Raw genomic sequence first — 21214 nt, 5'->3', positions numbered from 1 at the left:
TTTCCTTTTGTATATTATGTCTCCAGCAACATTTTTTCTAATTATTTTTTGAATAGGTGCATCATTTGGATTGTATAACAAGTCCAACGGGATAGTGCATCAGCTAATATTTAATGTAATGAGATCTCATTTCCTTCTGTTGGATGGGTTCTCAACAGAGTCTCCCTTGCAGCTGAGAGCAAAAGGCCATTTTGATATCCATTTTCATTTCTTGCATCCCAGTGGATGCATAAATACAACAAGAAGTTTTAGTGGAGTGGGAGGCTCTGAGCATTTTGCTACATTCCCTTCAGAGTATGTCTCTTTTCTTTTTCTGGGCAGGAAAGTTTCCAACAGGCAGCTTACCCTCAGTGCTCCAGAAGTGTTTTATCTCTGGCTGACTCTTCTAGGTCACACAGCCTCTTGCCTCATGTCACCTCCCAGGGACACTGCCCATCTCTAATCTGAACTGAATGGCTGTGATTATAAAAGCAAAGCCCCAAACCACATCACTTAGGCTGATTTTCACCATACCTCCACAAGCATGTACATACCTATGCATGCACACATTTCTCTCGGAGCCACTCGAGGTCAGAGAGGCTTTGATTTGGGATGCTAATGTCACCTTCTCATTGTTCAAGCAGGAGAACCAGTGCTGCAGATCTGCTGCTAAGCAGGGTATCTGTAAAAGTTGTTGAGGGTTAATCTTCTGCCTGGCCAGGCAACTGCTGCACCTGCACATTACTCCAGGGATATGCATGGCTCTGGTGAAGGATGGAGCAGCCATCCCCAGCTGATGGAAGGAGCTGGCCAGAACTGTGCAGGGATGGCTGTGGTGGAGGTGACCGTGCACACCACTGTGGCTGTGAGCTGCCCTCCATGCTCCCAGCCTTCTGCATGTGGAAAAGCCAGCAAAGCTCTCTGGGCCTCAGCAAGATATGGATGAAGACGCTTCATCCAGCAACTGAGTTTTTCTTTCATGCTCCCCCAGGACAGGGAGAGATGGGGTTTTGAGCACGTCTTGCTTCCCTGTAACTCCACAGCCTCTCCATCCTTGCCAAGAGGCTGTCCTTGAGGAATGGGGCCTCTTTGCCTTTGATTACCCCATACTGGCTGGACAGGGCTGCATGGGATCTCATAACTGAGGCAAACAGCAGGACTGGGAAGGACGCAGTCAGTGGTGATTGCACGTCCACGAGCTCCCGAGAACGTGAGCAGGGCCCTTATGGGGACTTTGTCTCAGGGAAGGTGATTGCCACCAAACCTTCTTGTTCCCACCCACGTGACAGCAAGTCCTGCTGACTGCCCTGCTCCCTCACAGGGCTGCAGCTCACCCCACACCCACACTGTATCTTGAGGTGTGCACAGCCAGATCTTTGCTTCACACCTGCTGGGACTTTGCTGCAGTTGGAGTCAGCAGGGCTGAAGGAACCCCTACAAGTCATCTGCTCTGTTCCTGTGTCCCAAGTCACATCCTGAGGCCACTTCCAAAGCATTCTTCTAATCTGGATTGTCAGACCTAGGATGGCAGAGATGCATGACTTCCTTACTTCTCCCCTAGCTCTTTCCTGCCTGTCCCACTCCCTGTGGACATGGGGACAACTATTTCCTTCTTAGATTCCCCTCAAACTATGCTGCCTATGTCTGGCCACAGGGACCTGTTTTCCCTGAAGATCGCTCTGCTCATAGCAGCAGCCTTTGTGCTTTGGCTGATATTCTCAAAGACAGCTTCCCTGCTGAGGCCCTCAGCCTGAGGCTGGCCTTCTGGGCTCAAATCCTCCCCAGACCTGCTGGGTCTGCCAGCAGTGGGACACAGATATTACCCCCAGGGAGGGAAAGCTGGCCACCTGCCACTGCATCTTTAGGGAACACATGCACTTCAGTCCTGTTGTTAGCCCACGTAATTCAGTCCTTTTAGCTTTCCAAAAGGGTTTGTCTGCTGCTACTGGAAATATATGCAGCTATCTGAGAGAGCTAGAGCAGAGGGGAGGCTGCCTGCCCATCTGCTTCCCTAGCCAGTGCCCCAGCCCCACGGTTAATGGGACCTTGAGACCCAGCTGCCGTGGTACATAGCCCGTCAGCTGTCAGTTCAGCTCCTGGAAGAAGCTGGGAGGTGTTAGAGACAAGTCCGGACCTTCAGAAAGTCACGTTGCACTGAGAAGACACAGCGTAGTCCCAAGGGAGCCCCACCGTGGGCTGCAGAGGGTGACAGCGGGGCAGTATTGCTGGTGGGCACGGGCGGCTGTGGGTCGCACCTGGGTCTGCCTGTCACGGACTGCTCCTGGCAAAGCAGCGCTGAGGATGGGTGAAGGCAGGCGGCTCTCTGCCGCTCGAGCAGGTCGCTGTGGCTAGACCAGGCTCCAGCCGCGTCTAGCCACAGCGTGGCTGTCAACAGTCTGTCAACAGTCGTCTCGGTGCTGGGTGGTCCTGAGGTGGGGAAAACTATTAGGGGGACATCTAGGGAGTTGAGGAACAGCAGAGCATCTGTACAGTGCTCAGGGAGCTGCCGAAACGTGAGGGAGCATCACGAGCTCCCCGGGACATCTGGGGAATTGGGGGGGAAACGGGCTCGGGGAGAATGGGCTGTTGGGGCTTTGGTCTTGACTCTTGCCGTGCTGGTGCAAACGCGGGTTACCTCCACTAATCAGAGAGATGCCCAGATGTGTGTGGGGCAAATCAGCCTGCCCCCCTGATTCTTACGGAGCAGGGCAGAAAAATACCTGACTGAGCCAGCAAACGAGCTTGCTGCCCCTGGGGTGCAGCCCCCAGGCCGTGCTGCCTGTCCCCTCAGCACCGGCTCGGGCAGCGAGAAATCGCTTTTATCCTTTTCCTTTAAACTCTGCTCGCTGGCGCTGGGTCTTTCCCTTGCTGGGGGAGTGGGAAGGGCTGTGCCCTGGGAAATGCAGCGATCCGAAGAGAAAGGAGAGAGTTTGTGCCGTGTTCTCGGAAGCAGCAGGAGAAGCAGTCACGTCGGGAGCAGCGGCGCGGCTCCCCTCCGCCAGCCCTCGAGCCGCTGATCGCAGCAGCGCCGAGCGCGGCTCTGCGGGCGCGGAGGTGAAGCGCGGTCCGGCCGCAGCCGGGGCGCTGCGCCGCTCCCCGCCGGCACCGCGCCGTGCTCCGCGCTGCCGCACTCCGGCACCGGCCGGGCTCCGCCGCTCCCGCCGCTCCCCACGGCCGCGGCCGGGCCCGCCGCAGGGCCGCCGGGCGCCCACCCGGCCTCAGGCCGCGGCGGGGCCGCCGAGCCGCTGCCGGCCGCCGTCATGCCAGCCGCCGCCTCTCCACTCCTGCCGCCGGTGCTCCAACTTGGCGGGTGAGCCCTCCCTCGACACGCAGGTAAGGACCCGCGTACGGCTCTCGGGTGGGGGCACCCCCGATGGCACCCGGGCGGGTCGGCGTTCCCGGGGGGTCCGGGAGCTCGCCCCCGGGGTCCCCAGGCTGCTCCGGTGGGATGGCAGCACGTCCCCAGGGAAAGGCAGCCTCGCGCCGAGCTCGAGCTGGCTCCAGGGGGTCAGAAAATACGTTGGGGGGTGTAAAAATGAAAGGCTACAATCTGGAGAAACCAGGACAAATTACCTCGTCAGAGGCTCTGAGGTGGCCAAAATATAAGGATTTCAACCAAAGTTTTGGAGGCCAGATATGTCGGAGCAATTGCAATGACACCTTGGACCCAGGCTGCCTTCAGGACTCCCTCCCGGGTGGCAGCTCAGCCGCTGGCTGAAGTTTGGGGGTGGTTTTCTTCTTCTGAGAAGCCTCATCAGCCGGCGGGAGCCACGCCACTGCCGGCTATCCGCGGGATGCAGCTGGGCAGGGGAGCAGTCCGGGGACCTCGGCAGATACAGCTATTGACGGTGCCGTGACTTATGCCAACGACACGACTTCCCTGAGCAGCACCATCTCCCTGTAGTCCTGAGGATGACCTCCCATTTTGTGTCTGGGGGAAAAAGCCACTCGTTCAGGAGTTTCAATGGGAAGCACTTTCCTTCTCTACCCAGTGCCTATTTAGAATTCCTTCTCCGAAGCTGCTGCGGGTTTCACAAAAGCCATGCTGCTCTCCCAAACCCATTTTACTGGGCTGCTTCCTTTATTCTGAAAAAGATAAATTCCCTTTTCATTTAGCTTGGATCTGTCACCAGTAGAAACCTTTTTCCCAGGAGGAAGGTAGCACTATATAAATACCAGGGGAAACCAGAGAAGTGGGGTCTGAGCCTGCCTGCTACCCAGAAGGAAAAAAATAGCTTAGGTCTCTGAGGGATAGTTGCTGGTTACTTTGTAGATTGTCATGAGAAGAAATTACCCAAGCCAAAATGCAGTGAACTGCATTTCTCTGGCAAAAGTTTCTTGTGTCATAAAAACAGCTGGCAGGGCTAGAGCTTTGGGGAGCTGAATCCACTTCACTTTGTCTCCCTGAGCCACCGTTAGAGGCAGGTAATAAACACCATTATTAAAGAATGAGTAATTTGCTGCAGCTCTAGCACAGTGAATTTGTACAGCAGATCCCTGCTTTTGCATGGTACCCAGCTCCTTCCCACCCTCAGCCCAGCCTGCAGACATCACCATCGCTTGCAGAGTAGTGACCAAGTACTCAGAAAAAAAATGGTCCTTAAAATCTCCCTTTACAACCTACAAGCTCCCTGGAGCAAGCCCCAAAAGGGCCAATCCTGCCCAGCCCAGGAGCTTATGGCAGAGCAGTCGGTGGGGCCCTGGCATGGGCACTTCAGGCCATTTTGGTTTGTTTGCCCCCCATCACAGCCCCTCTGCTTGTGTTGGGATGTACTGACATCTTCCCAGGACCATCTTTGACTTCACTAGGTAGTCCAAAGCTCTGCACTTTCTGCCCCTCTTTTCCTGCCTAGTTTTTGAAGTTCTGGACCTGAGCCTGTGACTGCAGGTACCACTTGCAGGAGCTGCAGCCCCATTGCTGCTTTCAGGGTGGTAATTTCAGGCAACATCTTCAGACAGAATTTCTCTATTTGTAGAGTTAGAGATGGGCAAATGATTGGCTTTTCTAAGTGAAGGGCCAAGGCACAGCATTACAGAGAAAAAAAATTCTGTTACAGGTTTCCTCCAAATTGTTCTTCTGTGCCTGTTTCTCTGTCAAGTGAAAAAGGCAGCAAGCCAAACACTTTGCTCAGCCTGGAAGGGAAGGCTGCAATGATCCCCAGTGTTTCTTGGGTGCATCACTTAAACCATCTTCCTTTTGGAGTAAAACACTTCAGGTATGTTTTGAAAACCAGAGCTGGTTGCAGGATTTGTCCCCAAGCTATGTGTCTGGAAGCTCAACAGCTGGTGTGAAAAATTGGCCCAAGGCACATCAGAGATTCAATGCCATGTGTGACAGCCACACTGATGCTGCTCCTGAGCTAGGCAGAGGTTTCTCTGCAAATCCTTCCTGCTCTCCATGACTTCCATAGAGGCAGGGAAGGACAAGAGGGTCCCCACTCTGCAGGAATATGCTGGGAGGGAAACACCATGAGCAGAATGTCCTCCCTCAGCCCACACAGGATTAACAGTGCAGCTCACCCAGTGCACAGCTGCCTCTTTCAACACACTGTGCCTCTGGATGGGTGCAAGAAGCAAGCTGAGTCCTCTCCCAGGGGGGTGGTGTCATGGGCTAGGAAGAGAAATGGGCCAGGAAGAAATGGAAAACATCCATACAGCAAATGAAGGAGCAGTCCAGAAAGTGCCTCAGCAAGGCAACTTGACCAGGTCATGGAAAAGAAAATGTGATGTTGTTTTGTAGCAGCTTTCCATACTATTTGGAAGAAAATTTGGCCCTATCCTCTCCATCATCCTGGAGTCTGATACTGTGGGATGGACAAGGGTTGTGGACAAGCTGCTGCCTTTCCTCTCATTATATTCCTGACAATAGAATAAACCAGTGTGAACTGCCCCTCCTCAAACTCAGGGGGCACGTCTCCACTTGAGTATTGTTTGGCAATATGGAATTTTGGAATATGGAAGAGACTGTCAGCATCTGGTTTGGATTGCACTTTCTGACCCTAGTAATAATTTTAACACCTTGAAGTTTGTCTGGGCCTGCAGATGTTTGCCAGATGGGGAGACAGCAATCCACTCATTTGCTGGACCAGGAAGTCCTCTTACTTCTGATATTTGGAAACTTAGGGTTTTGAAAAGTAAGCTAGGAAGGTGTCATCTCCACAACTTAAGTTCGTTTTTAAAGAGAGGGCGCATCATTGGCAGATGAATTAAAGGTCTGAACTACAGAGGAGTCTTGTGAAACCCCAGGAGAATCAGGACACAGTAAGCAAGGTGGAAATAGGCCTGAGCTGAAGGCAGGGAGACATGGATAAAATAAACAGGGCAGTGGGGAGAGGAGGGTGCCGCATGCACTAGCCTTCAGGGTGCTAATGAATCATTTGAGTACGGGGATGTTCTGAACAGAGACAAATGAGCAGTTCTTAACAGACGCTTTACATTGCCAGCTTCAATTGATAAGAGGGGGATTTTCAGGGAGATGTGAGGATGGAGTTAGGTGCTGTGGCTAAGCTGCTCTATCAGCAAGCCACAGCTGTGAAGGGGAGGACATCTTTCTGTGCCCCCAACAACTGCTGCCACCTTGAGTGCTACATCCCTGTCCCCATTTTGGTCTTGGATGGTGCAAGTCTCTCACCTGGAAGAAAGCCAGGTCCCATCTGCCTGACCACTTCTGTGCTGGGTGCCAGGATGTTGAAGGGAGATCTGGGATGCAGACCTACACATGGTCCCAGGCTGGGCTGCAGGGCAAAGGGGAGCACAGCTGGTCCTGGAGGGGAGCATGAGGCACAGGTCTGCTCCAGCACAGGGCATTGATGGTCTCAGAGTGGTCTCTGGGGACAATGGGGTGCAGGGTTCCATAATAACAGCAGCCATGAACGGCCTGTGGGACCTCATGAGCAGAAGAGCCTTGAAGCAGAGATGATGGGACTGGAGAAAAGAGTATGGGTAAAAGTGCCTACTTGGAGAAGAGCATGGAACCATTTAGGATAACCATTGTGTTCAGTTCAATACTGGGTATAAACAGTGATGGAGAAAACGTGATGTGAAATTGAGGACTGTAGTCATTAGCAGAGGAAAATCAGCCATGAGCAAAATTACAATCTGCCAGCAAGAGCGTCTGTGCATCTTCCAGCAGCAGAGAGAATGTCTTGATAGTAAACATATCTTGAAGGACCTCTGTGAGCAGTCCAGTGGCATACTTGTTGTCCCTTTGGGCACTCTGAGCAAGGAGCCTGATCTCGGGGGAGGGGTTGGGCTGCCTCTGTGCTGGAGGCATTGGAGGTGCCAGTGGATTTGGCTCTCAGTGCCTCTGCATACGTGGATCTTTCCAAGTTTTCTACACTGAGGGCAGAATGCCAATGCCCCTCTCTCCAGAGAGCAGTCTTAGTGTAATTCCTTAGGGTGGTCCTGAGCTGAGGAAGAGAAGGTTGAATCCCAAACGCAATCTGAGCTCATGTTTCTCCAGGACAGTGATTTAGATGCTGTAGCAAGCAGGGGAATTAGCCTCCTCTGACCCCCGACTGGTATTTTTTGGCTCAGATGAGAAGTGAGAGCCCAACAGCTTCCAAAACTATCTTCACTGGCTAATGTCCCAAAGGGATGGAGATGCTGACAGTCCCAGCAGCGACCACACCTGGGAGTCATTGCCCCGACCCCCACTGCCTCCCAGCAACCCTGCTGGGTCCCCATATAGGAAAGTGAAGAAGCCTCTGGTGAGAGCAATCCATCATCTTTGTTTGGAGGTCATGTGCCCCTTTAAAGCCCCTCACAGGGGCTTCTTGTTGAGGGTGCAGCAGGGCTGCTGTTTGTTTGGGTGCAAACCCATCAGGAGTGCTCTGAGGCTGAGAGGACAGTCCCGCTGTGTCTGTTAGAACCTTCAGTACTTGCCCATCCCTGATCCTGTCCTGGTCCACTTCCCTGACCCAGCGCTACCAGTCAGGTCACCCACTCTGCTGTGCCTCAGCTGGGCACCCCATGGCCACTCTGCTGCCCTCCAGCTCCAGACCAGCCGCAGGAGCAGCCCCCCGGCACTGCCCGCTCTCCTCCCTGGTCCCATGTATGCAGAACAGCCTGCACAAACTTCCGACAGCCGCCTTATTTACTTGTTTGCGTCTCCTGCTTAAAAAAGGGCATGCCGAGAGAGTCCAAAACTGCTAATTTTACACCTAGCCACCCACACAGCCATGTGCTCTAGCTCCATCACCATCCATGCTTCCTTCCTGCATCGCCAGCTCGATGAACCTTTGCCGTACCTTTGGTGCCTGAGGGGCACGGCGAGGCGCATCCCGGCCAGCTGGGTGAGCTCCGACCCCGGGCCGGCGCCGTGCTCTCGCTAGAAGAGCCAACGCCAGCCGTGGGGTGTTGGGGCGCCGTAGCCGTCCCCAGCGATTTGGACATACAGGCACCGGACTCAGGCTTTGCCCGCAAGCGCCGTCCCGGCCCCGCCACGCTGAGGGTCGGGAGCGGCCGGGGCGGTGCGGGGCTGTGCGAGGCTGTGCGGGAGGTGCGGGGCTGTGCAGGCGGTTCGGGGCTGTTGGTGCGGGGCGGTGCGGGGCTGTGCGGGCGGCTCGGGGCTGTTGGTGCGGGGCGGTGCGGGCGGCTCGGCGGGTGCTGCGCGGCGCGCCGGGGACACCTGGTGGCCGCCTGGCGAGCGCCGGACGCGGCCGAGGCGGGGGACACGGCAGCCGCGACCACCCTGCCGGCGCCGCACAGCCTGTGCGCAGGCACGCCCGGAGTGAAGCCGGGTGTTGTGGGGATGTCTGCGACGGAGTTTCCACGGCTCCTCCCCTGTTGATGATCACATCATCACGGTCAGTGTGTCCAGATTGCTGGGGACAGAGAGGGGTGGGAGCCCCAGCTCTGGAGAGCTCCTGGAACTGCTTCTCCAAAACCAGTCCAGCTCTTCCCTGCCAGCCCCAGGGATGGATTTGCTGCTCCCTACCATCAGGAGCAACACCTTAGTTCTGAGCATAGCTGGGTCAGAACACTGCCGCAGAGAAACATTTTTATCAGAGACAATAAAGACCCGGTTTCCATCTGGAAATTGCCCAATTTGACTTGTGATCCTTGAAAAGCAGCCCATCGCATCCCAATTCTCAGAGCAATTTAGTCTCTGTTGGAGCCAGCAGCCCTTTGGTACTGGCTTTCCACCTGTCAGGAGATCAGAACAAGCATTTTATTCACTCCCTTCCAGCTCTATCAAACCAGCTGCATCAAAGATGTGAATCAGATTCTCTACATCACAAATGCCTCAGCTATCCTCTCTCTAATACAAGTCCAGGCTATGTGTCACTTTCTTCCTTCCCTCCTAGTCCTCACCAGCTCTTTCCCCTCCAGCAGCTTCATAGTCCTTTTCTTCTCTGTGTTGGTGGCCAGGGTTCTTCTCTGTCTGGCTTAGATATCCCTTTGCTTCCCCTGCCCCATGCTTCTTGCCCACCATTTCCCTTCCCGCTGCTCTCCCCACTGTGTTCTTTTTTTTTGTCGGGGTACCATCTCTGCCAGCCCCGTTGGGGCCATCATGTCTCACCACCCTTCCCTCCTGCCCTACACTGAGACCTGCCTCCCCCATATCACCCCTCTGACCTTTCCAGCCCCCAGGCCCCCTCACTGCATGCTCGTGCCTCAGCAACCTTTCCCAGGAGTGGTGGAGGCTCTGTTACACCCCGGGGATGAGCAGCCCCTCAATCTACATGCTTGTGCTGTGCCCAGGCCAGAAGCAGTGGTGTCAGACAAGCACCCATGGGAGTGCTTCAGCCTTGACAGGAGCCAAACTGCTTTCTGCAATCATGTCTGTGGGGCTGATGAAAGCACTTCCTTCTCCCCTTGAGCTGTGGTTCACCCTGCAGGGCTCAGGGCTGAGACATGCAAGGGATCCATGCTGCTGCATGGGCTCCTATGGCTGAGAGGGGGCTTGTTCCACTCCTGCCAGACACATTGTCCATGAGCTCTCACAGCCATTCCTTCCCCCCCTTTCCCAAATGACAGCTGCCCAGGCAATGCTGTGCCTTTGCTTCCTAGCAGCTTTTGTGAGATGGTTTTCTCTTCATCAGAATCACCAGCTCGGATGCCCTGAAGCAGAGGTACTGTGTCCTGACTGGACCTGGGCCTCTGCTTAGAAGAGCCAAAGCACCTCCTGAGAGCTTCTAGGAAGGTCTGGGCTCAGGGACAAGTGCTAAACAAATCTCCTATGCTTTCCTCTTCCATCAGGAGTGGGCCCACATCTGTCCTGGGTCTATGGCATCTGTACCTGGCCATTGTGCTGCTTAATATTGGCTGGACCAGGAGCATACATTCACAATGTCCTCTGCCCTCAGACCAGCCAGGGCATGGCAGTGCAGCCGGACACCAATGCCTGAGGCCACCGACCTCCCCTGGTGCTGTCCTGAAGGGGAAAGCCTTCAGCCAGTGTGGGCTAACCTTCTCACTCTGGAGTCTGGGGACATGCACCACAGCCACAACCTGCTAATGAGCCCGGGAAGCAAGGCAGAGTGTTTGCTTGACAGGGCAATTAAATGATGATTGATTCCTGGAACAGCTACTTAATTCATCATTAGCTGGCTTATCATAGCCAGCATCTGTGCCAAGGGTCCCCCTGAGAACTGCCTCAGGGGATATGGTGTGGAGGTGAGATCTGTGAAACACAAAGCTAAATTTGCTACCTCTTTATTTTCATGCCTTATTTTGGCTCAATTTATCCAGTGCTTGCCTTAAGAAGCTGAGAGTACACAACACAGCTGTGCATTTCCCACTCTGCTGGGGACTGCTGCAACCAGGTTGGGGAGTGTGGGGGCCCGCTCAACCAGCTGGTTACAGGAGCAGCCGTGCACAGGGGGAGGCAGTTCAGTAGGGAGCCAGCAGCTGTCAGGCAGCAGCAGAGCTGCAGCAATGGTTCAGCTCAGCAGGGCACCACAGTCTGCCTCCTCCCAGGTGTGCCCAAGTTGTGCCTGTATGATTGTATGTGCATGTCTTCCCTGTGCAGCAGCAGCACATCTGTGTGTGTGCATCCTTCCCGTGCACCTAACAGCACATCTGTGTGTGTGCATCCTCCCTGTGCACCTAGCAGCACATCTGTGAGTGTGCATCCTCCCATGCACCCAGCAGCACATCTGTGTGTGTGCATCCTCCCTGTGCACCTAACAGCACATCTGTGTGTGCATCCTCCCTGTGCACCTAACAGCACATCTGTGTGTGTGCATCCTCCCTGTGCACCTAACAGCACATCTGTGTGTGTGCATCCTCCCTGTGCACCTAGCAGCACATCTGTGTGTGTGCATCCTCCCTGTGCACCTAACAGCACATCTGTGTGTGCATCCTCCCTGTGCACCTAACAGCACATCTGTGTGTGTGCATCCTCCCTGTGCACCTAGCAGCACATCTGTGTGTGTGCATCCTCCCTGTGCACCTAACAGCACATCTGTGTGTGTGCATCCTCCCTGTGCACCTAGCAGCACATCTGTGTGTGTGCATCCTCCCTGTGCACCTAGCAGCACATCTGTGTGTGTGCATCCTCTCTGTGCACCTAGCAGCACATCTGTGTGTGTGCATCCTCCCTGTGCACCTAACAGCACATCTGTGTGTGTGCATCCTCCCTGTGCACCTAGCAGCACATCTGTGTGTGTGCATCCTCCCTGTGCACCTAACAGCACATCTGTGTGTGTGCATCCTCCCTGTGCACCTAGCAGCACATCTGTGTGTGTGCATCCTCCCTGTGCACCTAGCAGCACATCTGTGTGTGTGCATCCTCTCTGTGCACCTAGCAGCACATCTGTGTGTGTGCATCCTCCCTGTGCACCTAACAGCACATCTGTGTGTGTGCATCCTCCCTGTGCACCTAGCAGCACATCTGTGTGTGTGCCTCCTCCCCATGCACCTAGCAGCATCTCACCTCCATTTTCTGCTGCCAGTACAGCCCAGACCAGCCCCATGGGGCTGATGGAGATGCATTCTATCCAGTCTTGCTGGTAATAAAGACAGAAAATGGCCACTCTGACAATTTTGTCTTTTACTGCTTTCTTGCTTTCACCTTCTGACTTCATTCCTCTTTCCCCAAGCTTGCTTATTAACAGGCTTTCTTTCTCACCAGGCTTATTTTATTACTAGGCTTCCCTTTTTAATCCCTGTGTGGCTAAATTCCCTGTAGGATTCAGATAACCCAAATGGGGTTTAGGGACAACTGCAGGGCTGGTCTGACTCTCTCCTTCCCTGAACATGTGCATGCAGGGCTGGTCCTCACCCTCTCTGCCATTCCCTCTTTAATGTCATCTCTAGAGGCTTGATGGCCCTTGTCTACACCTACAAACCCAGACCATTCGGTACACGGCCTCTGTGTGATGTGCTGATCTTGGTGACTGAGGAGTGGGAAGCATCTCTAACCCCTCTGGTACTGGGACCCTTTCTCATCTCCCCCATTATTGGAGAGGAAGGTTTCAGCCTGGCTGCTCTCCAGCAGGGCTGAGCACACTGCTGTAAGCGTGCTGTGACACTGGCCCTCATTGTCCCCTCCCCACTGCTGCAAATGCCAGGACTGGGCACGAAGGCTGCAGTTGGTGGCTCCCTTGCTTATTTATCAGAAGCACTGTGAGATTTTCTTCTGCCCTTTTCCCCTTGTCCCTGCAGTCTCCTAGGGAGAGCATGAGCCCCAACGCCCAAGAGTGGAAGGCAGCAAGGAAAAGAGACTTTAGTACAGGTAAATCTTTTTTCATTCCAGAGGGTACAGGACTAGCACAGGCTAAATCATTCTAGCTGTAGCCCTGCCCTGTCCATGCTTTGTGCAGCAGCTCCAAGATCCTGGCTCTGCTCTAAAGACAGCTCCAGGACAATCTGAGGGACCAGGAAGGTTTGAGCTCACCCCATTTCCCTGGGATGAAGCCTCAGCCCTGCCCAGCCCACATTCACTGACTTCCTCATACTTCAGGAGTTTTTCCCTGTGATTTCTTTTGATACCCACACTGTTATTTTTCCAAGATATGTTCACCCTAGGACATTTGCTGCCTGCAAGCCCCTGCTGCCTCTTCCCCAGAGCCCAGGTCAGTGAGACATCTCCCAGTAGCCCTTCTAGCATCCTTTGGGACTCAACAGAGTCCACGTCCAGCAGCAGTCCAGCTGCACAGATGCACTCTTCCCATACAGCTTCCCTGGCACCTCCCAAACTGCCTTTTAGGTTTCCAATTCCTCCCAGCTCCTTTCCCTTCTTTCCCCCTCCCACTCTGTTTCCCAGTGCTTGCTGCTGTGAACGTATGGCTTTTCTGTGCAGCTCTGCTCCTTCTCCAACCTGTTGTTGAGGACCCAAAGTGAGAAGCACAGCAGCTTCCACACAGGCAGCACCTGCTGCCCAGGGGCCAGCAGCCTGCCCGCTGTCTGTCTGCTGGTGTTTCTCAACACATTTGGAACTGACTCCCTTCAGCAGCTCTCAGCAAGATCCCATTCCTTCCTACCCTAGCTTGCTGCCAGAAAAATTTCTTGAAATAAGGCGTGGATGCTGTACTAAAAATGTCAATTTTCCATTGCTAGTGCTGGGCTCCTGCTTTGGCTGCTGCTGTCAAATGACACTTTGTGACTGGTCTCTCCTAACAGTTTTGTTAAAAAAGAGGTTATTTTATTAGAAATCTTATTTACGTGTTAAGGTAAGCAAAGAAGAGGATTGTGGTTTCCTTGTCTGAAAACTGGGCTGTAGCTATGAGCTTCTCTGTGTCTGTGCAGAAAATAAAACCATCTTTGCTATAAATATACATCTCCCTTAAATATTTTGAAAATACTTAATGGCCATCTGCTGCACGAGCCACTACCAACTTTATAAGTAAGGTGGGAGACTGTGGAAGGCAGGGAATAGTTTTAGGAAGGGAGAAGTGAAGGGCATTCACCAAAATGCACAGTGTTTTAGCAGCGTGAGAGGGCTTTCCTGAGTTCCATTTTCCTGAGCAGATTTCCGAAATGTGATGACCACTCCCCAGACAAAGCCAATGGACAGGTCCATTTAAAACCATACACGGCTCTCCATCTGCATGGTGTGGTAGAGTTTGGCCAAGGAAACAGGACCACTTGGGCTTTTCAATTTCTAAAGTCTTCAGTTTCTCTATTTATATTTCCCTCTTGAGATTTAAAGCCAAGATGATATGCTGTCTATCAGAAAACCTAGTGCACCTCAGGGATCCTTACAGCAGGAGGAAGTGTGACCCTGCTGCACAGCATCCTGCAGAGGAGTCAGTGACCCAGGTCTCTAAGGAGAACAAGAACATTTGAGGTTGCAAGGCAATAAGGTGGTATGGTCTGGGAGCAGGGAAAATGCTAAACAGACTGTAAAACCTGGGGCTCGGGTAGTGAAGAGGGCAAAGTAATTGTTTCTCTCTCCTGAGAATGCTGATATTTCACTGTACTTTTCCTTTGTTCTAAGGTGGGTTGGAAAGCCAAAATAGTAAATGCTCCTCTGAAGGAAAGGGGTGGAAATATTTCAGCTGAAAAATTTTCATGGGGAAAAAAAAAAAGAGAGCAGTACATGCCTTCAGCACTCTGAAATGGAGGAAAGGAGAGGGAGGTGAATTTCCCTGAGGAAGAAACCCATGTTGACATTTGTAGCTGAGGATCTCCGCTGGACTCAGCATTTTCTAAAGCTGGTGCCCAGAGCCAAGGCTGGCTGGCTGCCACCGTACCCGGGGTGGAGCTGGTTTAAACAGCACTTTGATGTGATGGATCATTGACTCAAAATTTCATCATTTCAAAGTGGACCAAACCCCATGGAGTCTCCCCTTTAATGTCCACATCTTTCTGTTCCTCCTCACAGCTGGCTGAGCATCCAACACTCCCACCCCAGCCTAAACACCACCTCCGTGTCCTCGCAGCAGCCCCCTGGCTTCCCTTGGTGGGGAACTTGCCTCCCTTGCCTCAGCCCCAGTTCAGGCTTGGATGAGTCCTAGAGAATTTCCTATTCACCTGAAAGTCATGTATGTGTAGTGTCCAGTGGGATATAATTCACCATGCAGCCCTCTACTTTGGGAAGTCAGGGAGGCTCCTTGAATGATTGTCAGTCTCTTATCTACTTCTGTGCTGTCAGTCATTGTCACAGCACACATTATGAGCCAGCAGAAAAGATGCAGCAGGTCCTTTCCTGTCAGGCTGCACATGGCCAACTTAAGATGCATTATAGATACAGCAACTCCTCATGCTAATCCAGCCTGAATCAGATAACCTTACTGCAGGGTTGCATCCTTATCTTGCTGCCACCTGGGGAAATAGCATTCAAGCTGTGCAGAGGTGGGGAGGGGTCTTGTTTTCTCCAGCATTGCCAAATTTTTCTGTTCCCACTAGCCTCTTGACATTGGCTGTGCTTTTCTGCTCCCTTGCCTTGCTGAAGTAACAGCCTACTCGCTCCCACCCCCTCTGCTCCTGCAGGATCTCCCCAGCACCGCCGGCAGCATGGAGAGCGTGCGTGAGCTCCAAAACCCGCTCCTGGCCAAATCCAATGGCCACCTGCGCAGCAGCTATTCTTACCACCAGCATCACAGCCAGGACTACCCCAGCCATCGCTGCCAAGGGAAACTGTATTCCTACATATTCCAAAACACTGGTGGTGCCAGGACTCACCAGCTGCTGGATGCCAGTTCCCTGCAGCTGGCTGTTGAAGCTTTGTATGGCCCCAGTTTCATCCTTGTGAAGGATGAGACTGCTCTCAAGGCCAAGGACAGCAAGATGGAAAGCTGCGAGACCACTTTTACAGAAAGCAAAGAGTCTTCATCTGAAGCTCCTGAAGGGCAAGAGGCACAAGGGTCCTGCCTGGTAGAGAGTGACATCCGTATCCAAACTGTTTCCTATGAGGTGGAGGAAGAGGAGCTCCAGGAGTATGAGGTGAGCTTGGACAGGTAGGATAGCACTAGACTCCTGTGGTCATTCTTTCTGGACATTGGTTCAAATTCTTGATAATTTATTCTCCCTTCTTTACCCAGAACATCCCCCCAAATCCTACCATCTCCTGCCTCACCAGCCTCCCTGTGCACTCAGTATTTCTTCTTCTTCCTTATCATTTCTGCTCCTTTTTCCTCACTGCTGACCTTAGAAGGAAGTCAGCTTCCCTAAGAGAAACCTGGCTGCCTGCTGCTGGGAGCAAAAGGGAGGTGGGTCTCTGCAGGACCCTTGGGAAATAGGAATGCTTTGAGAAGGGCAGCCTGCCGCTGCTGGGGCACACGAACTAAAGAGAAACAGCAATTCTTGCATAACAGCAAAATTCACATGCGTGATGGCAGCAGCTGAGAGAAAGCTTTATGTATAAAGACAGGATGAATCCTGCACAGGAAGAATGAGAGCTGACAAAGCAGCCTCCTTCCTGTGCTGTGTTTGAACAGTGGTGCCAAGGCTGGGAAACATCATCCAGGATCTTGAGAGGTGGGAGAGGGTCTCAGAGCTCACTGGAGCTGATGCCTGATGACCCAGCACAGCTCTGCTTCTTTTGGTGTGGGTGACATAGCCTGTTCAGATGGCAGCAGGGACGTCCCCACCTCTGCATCCCTTCCCCACCAAGACACATCACCTGCAGGGTGGTCTGAGGCTGGCCCAGCAGTGCCCAAAGGCAAGAGGGCTCCCCACAGCCACCGAGCAGTGGCTCACTAAGGGGACAGGGCAGGCTGCCCTGCAATGGAGGCTCCACTTCAAATGCTTTCCCTCACTTCCTAAATTAGTTTAGCAAGATATTGATCTCCTAGACTCTAATGGGGATAAGTCACTCTGTTTAAGTTTGTTTAAGCTGACAAAGAGTCCGTTCTGCCAAAGCTAAAGACATTTCAGTTTAAGACTCTCTCTAACCCAGGGAAATCCCAGACCCCCAGCATTTGCTCTGTCAGGGAGCCGAGAATCCAATTTGCTGAGCTACATTGTTCCTCATCAAACCATGCTGAAGAATCAAAAAATATTTTTGAAATTTACTCCTTGAATTTGCCAGTGGGAATTGTATGAGAACATGTGATGGGATCAGGAGAGAGTGGGAGCTGGGAGGCGAGGTGCTGAGATGCAGCCTGCAGAGGGCACGGGGAGGTGGGCATGTGCTGAATCCATCTGGTTTTGCAGAGCGACTCCTCCAGCGACAGCGAAAGCGAGGATCATTTCCTGATGCTTCCCCCCCGGGACCACTTGGGCTTGGCCCTTTTCTCCATGCTGTGTTGCTTCTGGCCCCTGGGGATTGCTGCCTTCTACTTCTCCCAAGGGGTAAGGAATCCCTTTGCTTGCCTGCATGTGCCAAGTGCTACAGCAAGGGCCCTGAAAGCCTCAGTGGCCCATGGAGGTGACCAGCACCTTTCTGAATCTAAGGCTCATCTCTGTGCCATAGCCATAACTCCAGGGGCTGAGACAAAGGGTGCTCCTGGATGTCTCCACAAGTGTTATGGTGTTGGAACCCCTCCACTTCTGGTGTGGGTTACTGGAGGTCAGGCTTTTCCTTTGGGTTTTCTAGCTATTATTTAGGGAACTGGGGCTCCTCTTGGCCCCTTGCCCAGCTCCTGACCCTCCAGCCAGGTTCAGCAAAATGACATTTTCCCACCTGTCCTCCCATTCTCCAGTAATGTGAAGGTTCTACACTATGGCCCAGACTGAGGCAGCTCATGCCACAGGAGCCAGGCTGCTCTGGCAGCTGGAGGCAAAGAGAGCTTGGTGTCCATATCACACTACAGCTCCTCTCTTGTACTTGTTTCTGATGCACTTTGGCTGACCTGTGGGAGCCAGTGCCAGGCTGGCAGAAGCTGGAGAGGTAATGGCCCTCAGGCTGCAACAGCTCACAGGAACTGTTGCATCCCTGAGGACTTAGCCTGGAGCCTGGGCTCACTTACATTGCTGTTGACCCAGAATAATTCATGCAGAGCCAGAGGATTTACTCTACATTTGCATAGATGCTGCTGTACCAAGAACAGATGGGAGGAGGCATTAAGAAGTTAAATCAAAAGGACAGGAACAGACGTGGAAAAATATGAGTTACTGACACAGAGTTGGTGAGAGGTAGGGGGAGCATTAATTGATTAGGACCCCAAGGAGCAGTTGATTTCACCTTTTTCCACATAGTGCAAGATAGCACAGTGCACTCTTCACGTGGTGATGTTGGTGGGGCAGTTTATGTCTAGCTCCATTTTCTATAACTACCCCCTTTGTTCACTCACTGAGACAAGGACCATATATTTTTTGGTGTCTTTGCACATTGAGTGCATTGATGCCCACCTGGCAACTTGAACTCAAGCAGCAGGTAACAAGAGCATGTTGGAATATGCCCTGAGCACTCAGAGAAGCTTGAAGTTGCCATCCTTTTCCAGAGAGATAAGGATCTGTCTCCACTGCTGGTTTCATCAGCCCTTCAGCAGCAAATTGGCTTCAGCTGAAAACCCATGCAGGAAAAATTAGATGACAGCACAGCTGGACCAGCAGACCATGCCATCAAGAGTCAGCTCCCTGAGCCTAGGCAGTTCTCATTACATCTCTGTATAGGGTGCACTGGGGTCTGGTCAGTACCACACAGCCACCACCCCAAACACTGAGGTCTCACAAGAGTCCAGCCACCCACTCACAGCTCTGGCTGTGTGCCCAGATGGGTGCTTTCAGACAAGTAGCTGAAGCCCATGCTTCCCTTGGAGGCAAAATCCACAGGGAAATGTGTGCAGGTGGCACTGCTGTTCTGAGCCCTCCCAGACTGACAGACACCTTGCTGTCTGCTCCCAGCCTCCATGGGGTGCAGTGGCCAGAAGCACTGACTCAGTAGTGAAACAACTGCATGCTGGTTAAAGGCCAGGTTGGTACAGCTGTGAGCAACAAGCATTTCTTCTCCTTCCAGACCAGCAAGGCTGTCTCCAAAGGAGATTTTCATCTGGCCAGTTCAGCTTCCCGCCGAGCTCTGTTCCTTGCCGCGCTCTCCATCACCATTGGCACAGGAGTGTACATCGGGGTGGTGGTAGCACTGATCGCTTATCTCTCCAAAGGGGGCCACGTGTAGCTGCCACCTGCATGTCACTGCCATCCCTGGCCGCTGACCCTTCTGGGATTGAGCTTTCCTGTGGAGCACAGAGCACCAGTGCCTGCAAGGGCTGCTTGCACAGCAGGGCCCCAGCATGGATGTCCTGTGCAGGTTTCTTCCTCTTTCAGACAAACAGTAGACCCCTGTTCTCCCTGAGCCTGTGGCGTGTGACCATCTAACAACAGGGAATTGAGCACCAGCCTGGCTGCTGGGACAAGGAGGAGCACATTTGCCTGGTGGAAGATGTGCAGGAGAGAAACCACAGGCTGCTGCTGGGCTGGTGCAACCACCCCCATCGGGGGCTACAGCTTCCCTTCTCAGCCCTGCAGCTGGGAGATCCATCACTTGCCCAGGCTTGGCCCATGAAGGGTACACACAGGGAGAAGAGGGGGTATGGTGCCAGGGAATGACTGCTGCTTCTTCTGGGAGGCCAACGTCCTGGTGGGGTCTCCAGACTCCTGTGATGGGGACAACATTCTCACTTCAGTGCCATGGGGTGGCCTGACCCCTCAGCTGCAGTGAAGTAGGAGGACAGAGCGTGGACAAGACCAACAGGCATGCTCTCTGCATCCCTCTGCAGACAGACCCCTGATCCACAGGAAAACATCCCAAGGAGGAAGGCAGGCTGGTGGCTGCACACCATTTCTCCTATTGTTGGCGCAAGCCGGTAGAGACAGCGAGGTTTTCTCTGTGTTAATAGTGACTGCCATGATGATCCCAAGTCAGAGCCCTCATAAGGTTGCCGTCCCAGAGTGCTGGGCCCCCAAAAGATTTGTAATGGAAATCTCTACCTAAGAAGTGTCCTGGGAGGGGTGCTGGCCTTGAAGGATTCCACTCCTTGTGCTAGGTCAGGGCCCTGCACACAAAGAGGGATGGAGAGAAACGGCTGACAAAACCTCCAGAATCTGGGGTGGGAGTGCTGTTTGTGAGGGGATGAGATCCAGAGAAGGAGGAGACGTGGAAGGAGCCTGAGACACAGGGTGTCCTCAACACACTCCTTCCCGTGCCTTAGAGAGAGGTATCTCCACCCATACAAAAGCCTCTGGTAACAAGGAAATACCAAGCACCCCCCTCTCCCCCGAACATCTTACTTTTGCTTATTTGTATATTTTCAGCAACACATTAAATGCTTCAGAAGTGGATATGAAGGCAATGGTTGCCCCAAAGGGCTGGCGTTAAGAAACCTTGCCTCACCCCCCACTCTCCAGCATCCACCTTTGACCATCCCTCCTCTCTCTGGCTCTCCAGTTGCCTCTTTTCCCCATGTGCAGGAGACTGCAGGCAGACTCTGGGCATCCCTCACCCCCTTTCCAGAGTTTCTGGGCAGGGTGCAGCCAGCTTTGCAAGAGATGCAGCATGTTCCTCCAGCTGGGTGCCATTCAAATGTACATTTCATCCTAAAGAAGCATGTTAATGTCTGCAATTCCCATTGTACTTGAGCCATAAAAGAGAGAAGTGCATCAGAGACCTGTACAGAAGCTGGTCTGAAAGTTCCCATTATGTTTTTTAACATGGAAGAACTAATAAAAAAAAGCAGGAGAAAAGACTCTGTTTATAATAATGTGGAGCTGGCTATCAAAGAGGTGAGCTTCACAAGAGTGCCGCACTCACTTAAAGCAGGAGGTGTTTGTGCTGTTCCTGAAGCAAGTTATCATCTAGCTGGTGTCTGGGTATCTTGGAGGCAGGTGTATTTCAGTGTAAATCACAGTGGGCAAATACCACCGAGAGCAGGATGGTGGTGTAGGCTTCTTTTTCCCCTGTGTAGTGGGACAAAAATTAGGGACAGACACTGGAGTATCTGTGTGTAGTAGAAGCATGAAATCTGCTTGAAAAAGGGCAGAAAAACACAAACATCAGGAGGAAATAAGCAGATCTTGCTTCTGATGGCAGACAGAGAGGCAGAATTTGCAGTGAAGGGCTGGAATGTCCAAAAGAGATGAGGTGGCCTTAGAGAAGAGTAATAAGGGGGAGACTCACCTGGCACCCATGTGATGGTTTTCATTCCCCTCTCCTGCATGTGCTCAGCGTTCCTGGATGTCCATCCCTCCAAATAACTAAGCAAGAGCATTATTTCAGGAGAGGAGATGTCTGTGGGTGCATCTGCAGCAGGGGTGACCAGCCCCACCACCCCCAGTTCACTGCTGTTCCAGCTAAAGCCCTCCTCATCCCTCCCCTTCAAGTACCCTGGAATCAGCAGCAGTGGAGGGTCCCTGCTGATTCCGATCGAGACAAAATTATTTGGGCTGCCAGACCAGAATCTACAAT

General features: G+C 52.9%; 1 protein-coding gene across 1 annotated transcript; it reads left to right on the top strand.

Annotated features, from left to right (window-relative positions):
* Nucleotides 1-3170: 3170 nt before the first annotated feature.
* SYNDIG1L (synapse differentiation inducing 1 like) lies at nucleotides 3171-20493 on the top strand. The gene is made up of 4 exons (XM_059849980.1): nucleotides 3171-3312; nucleotides 15361-15813; nucleotides 17026-17163; nucleotides 18770-20493. Exons 2-4 carry the CDS (start codon nucleotides 15385-15387, stop codon nucleotides 18926-18928), a joined length of 726 nt encoding a protein of 241 aa, XP_059705963.1. The 5' UTR covers nucleotides 3171-3312; nucleotides 15361-15384; the 3' UTR covers nucleotides 18929-20493.
* Nucleotides 20494-21214: the final 721 nt, after the last annotated feature.

This window comes from Haemorhous mexicanus, chromosome 6 (assembly GCF_027477595.1).
Source record: "Haemorhous mexicanus isolate bHaeMex1 chromosome 6, bHaeMex1.pri, whole genome shotgun sequence".
NCBI lineage: Eukaryota > Metazoa > Chordata > Aves > Passeriformes > Fringillidae > Haemorhous > Haemorhous mexicanus.
Note: the sequence above shows the minus strand (reverse complement) of the source record. Positions and strands in the feature narration are given on the sequence as shown.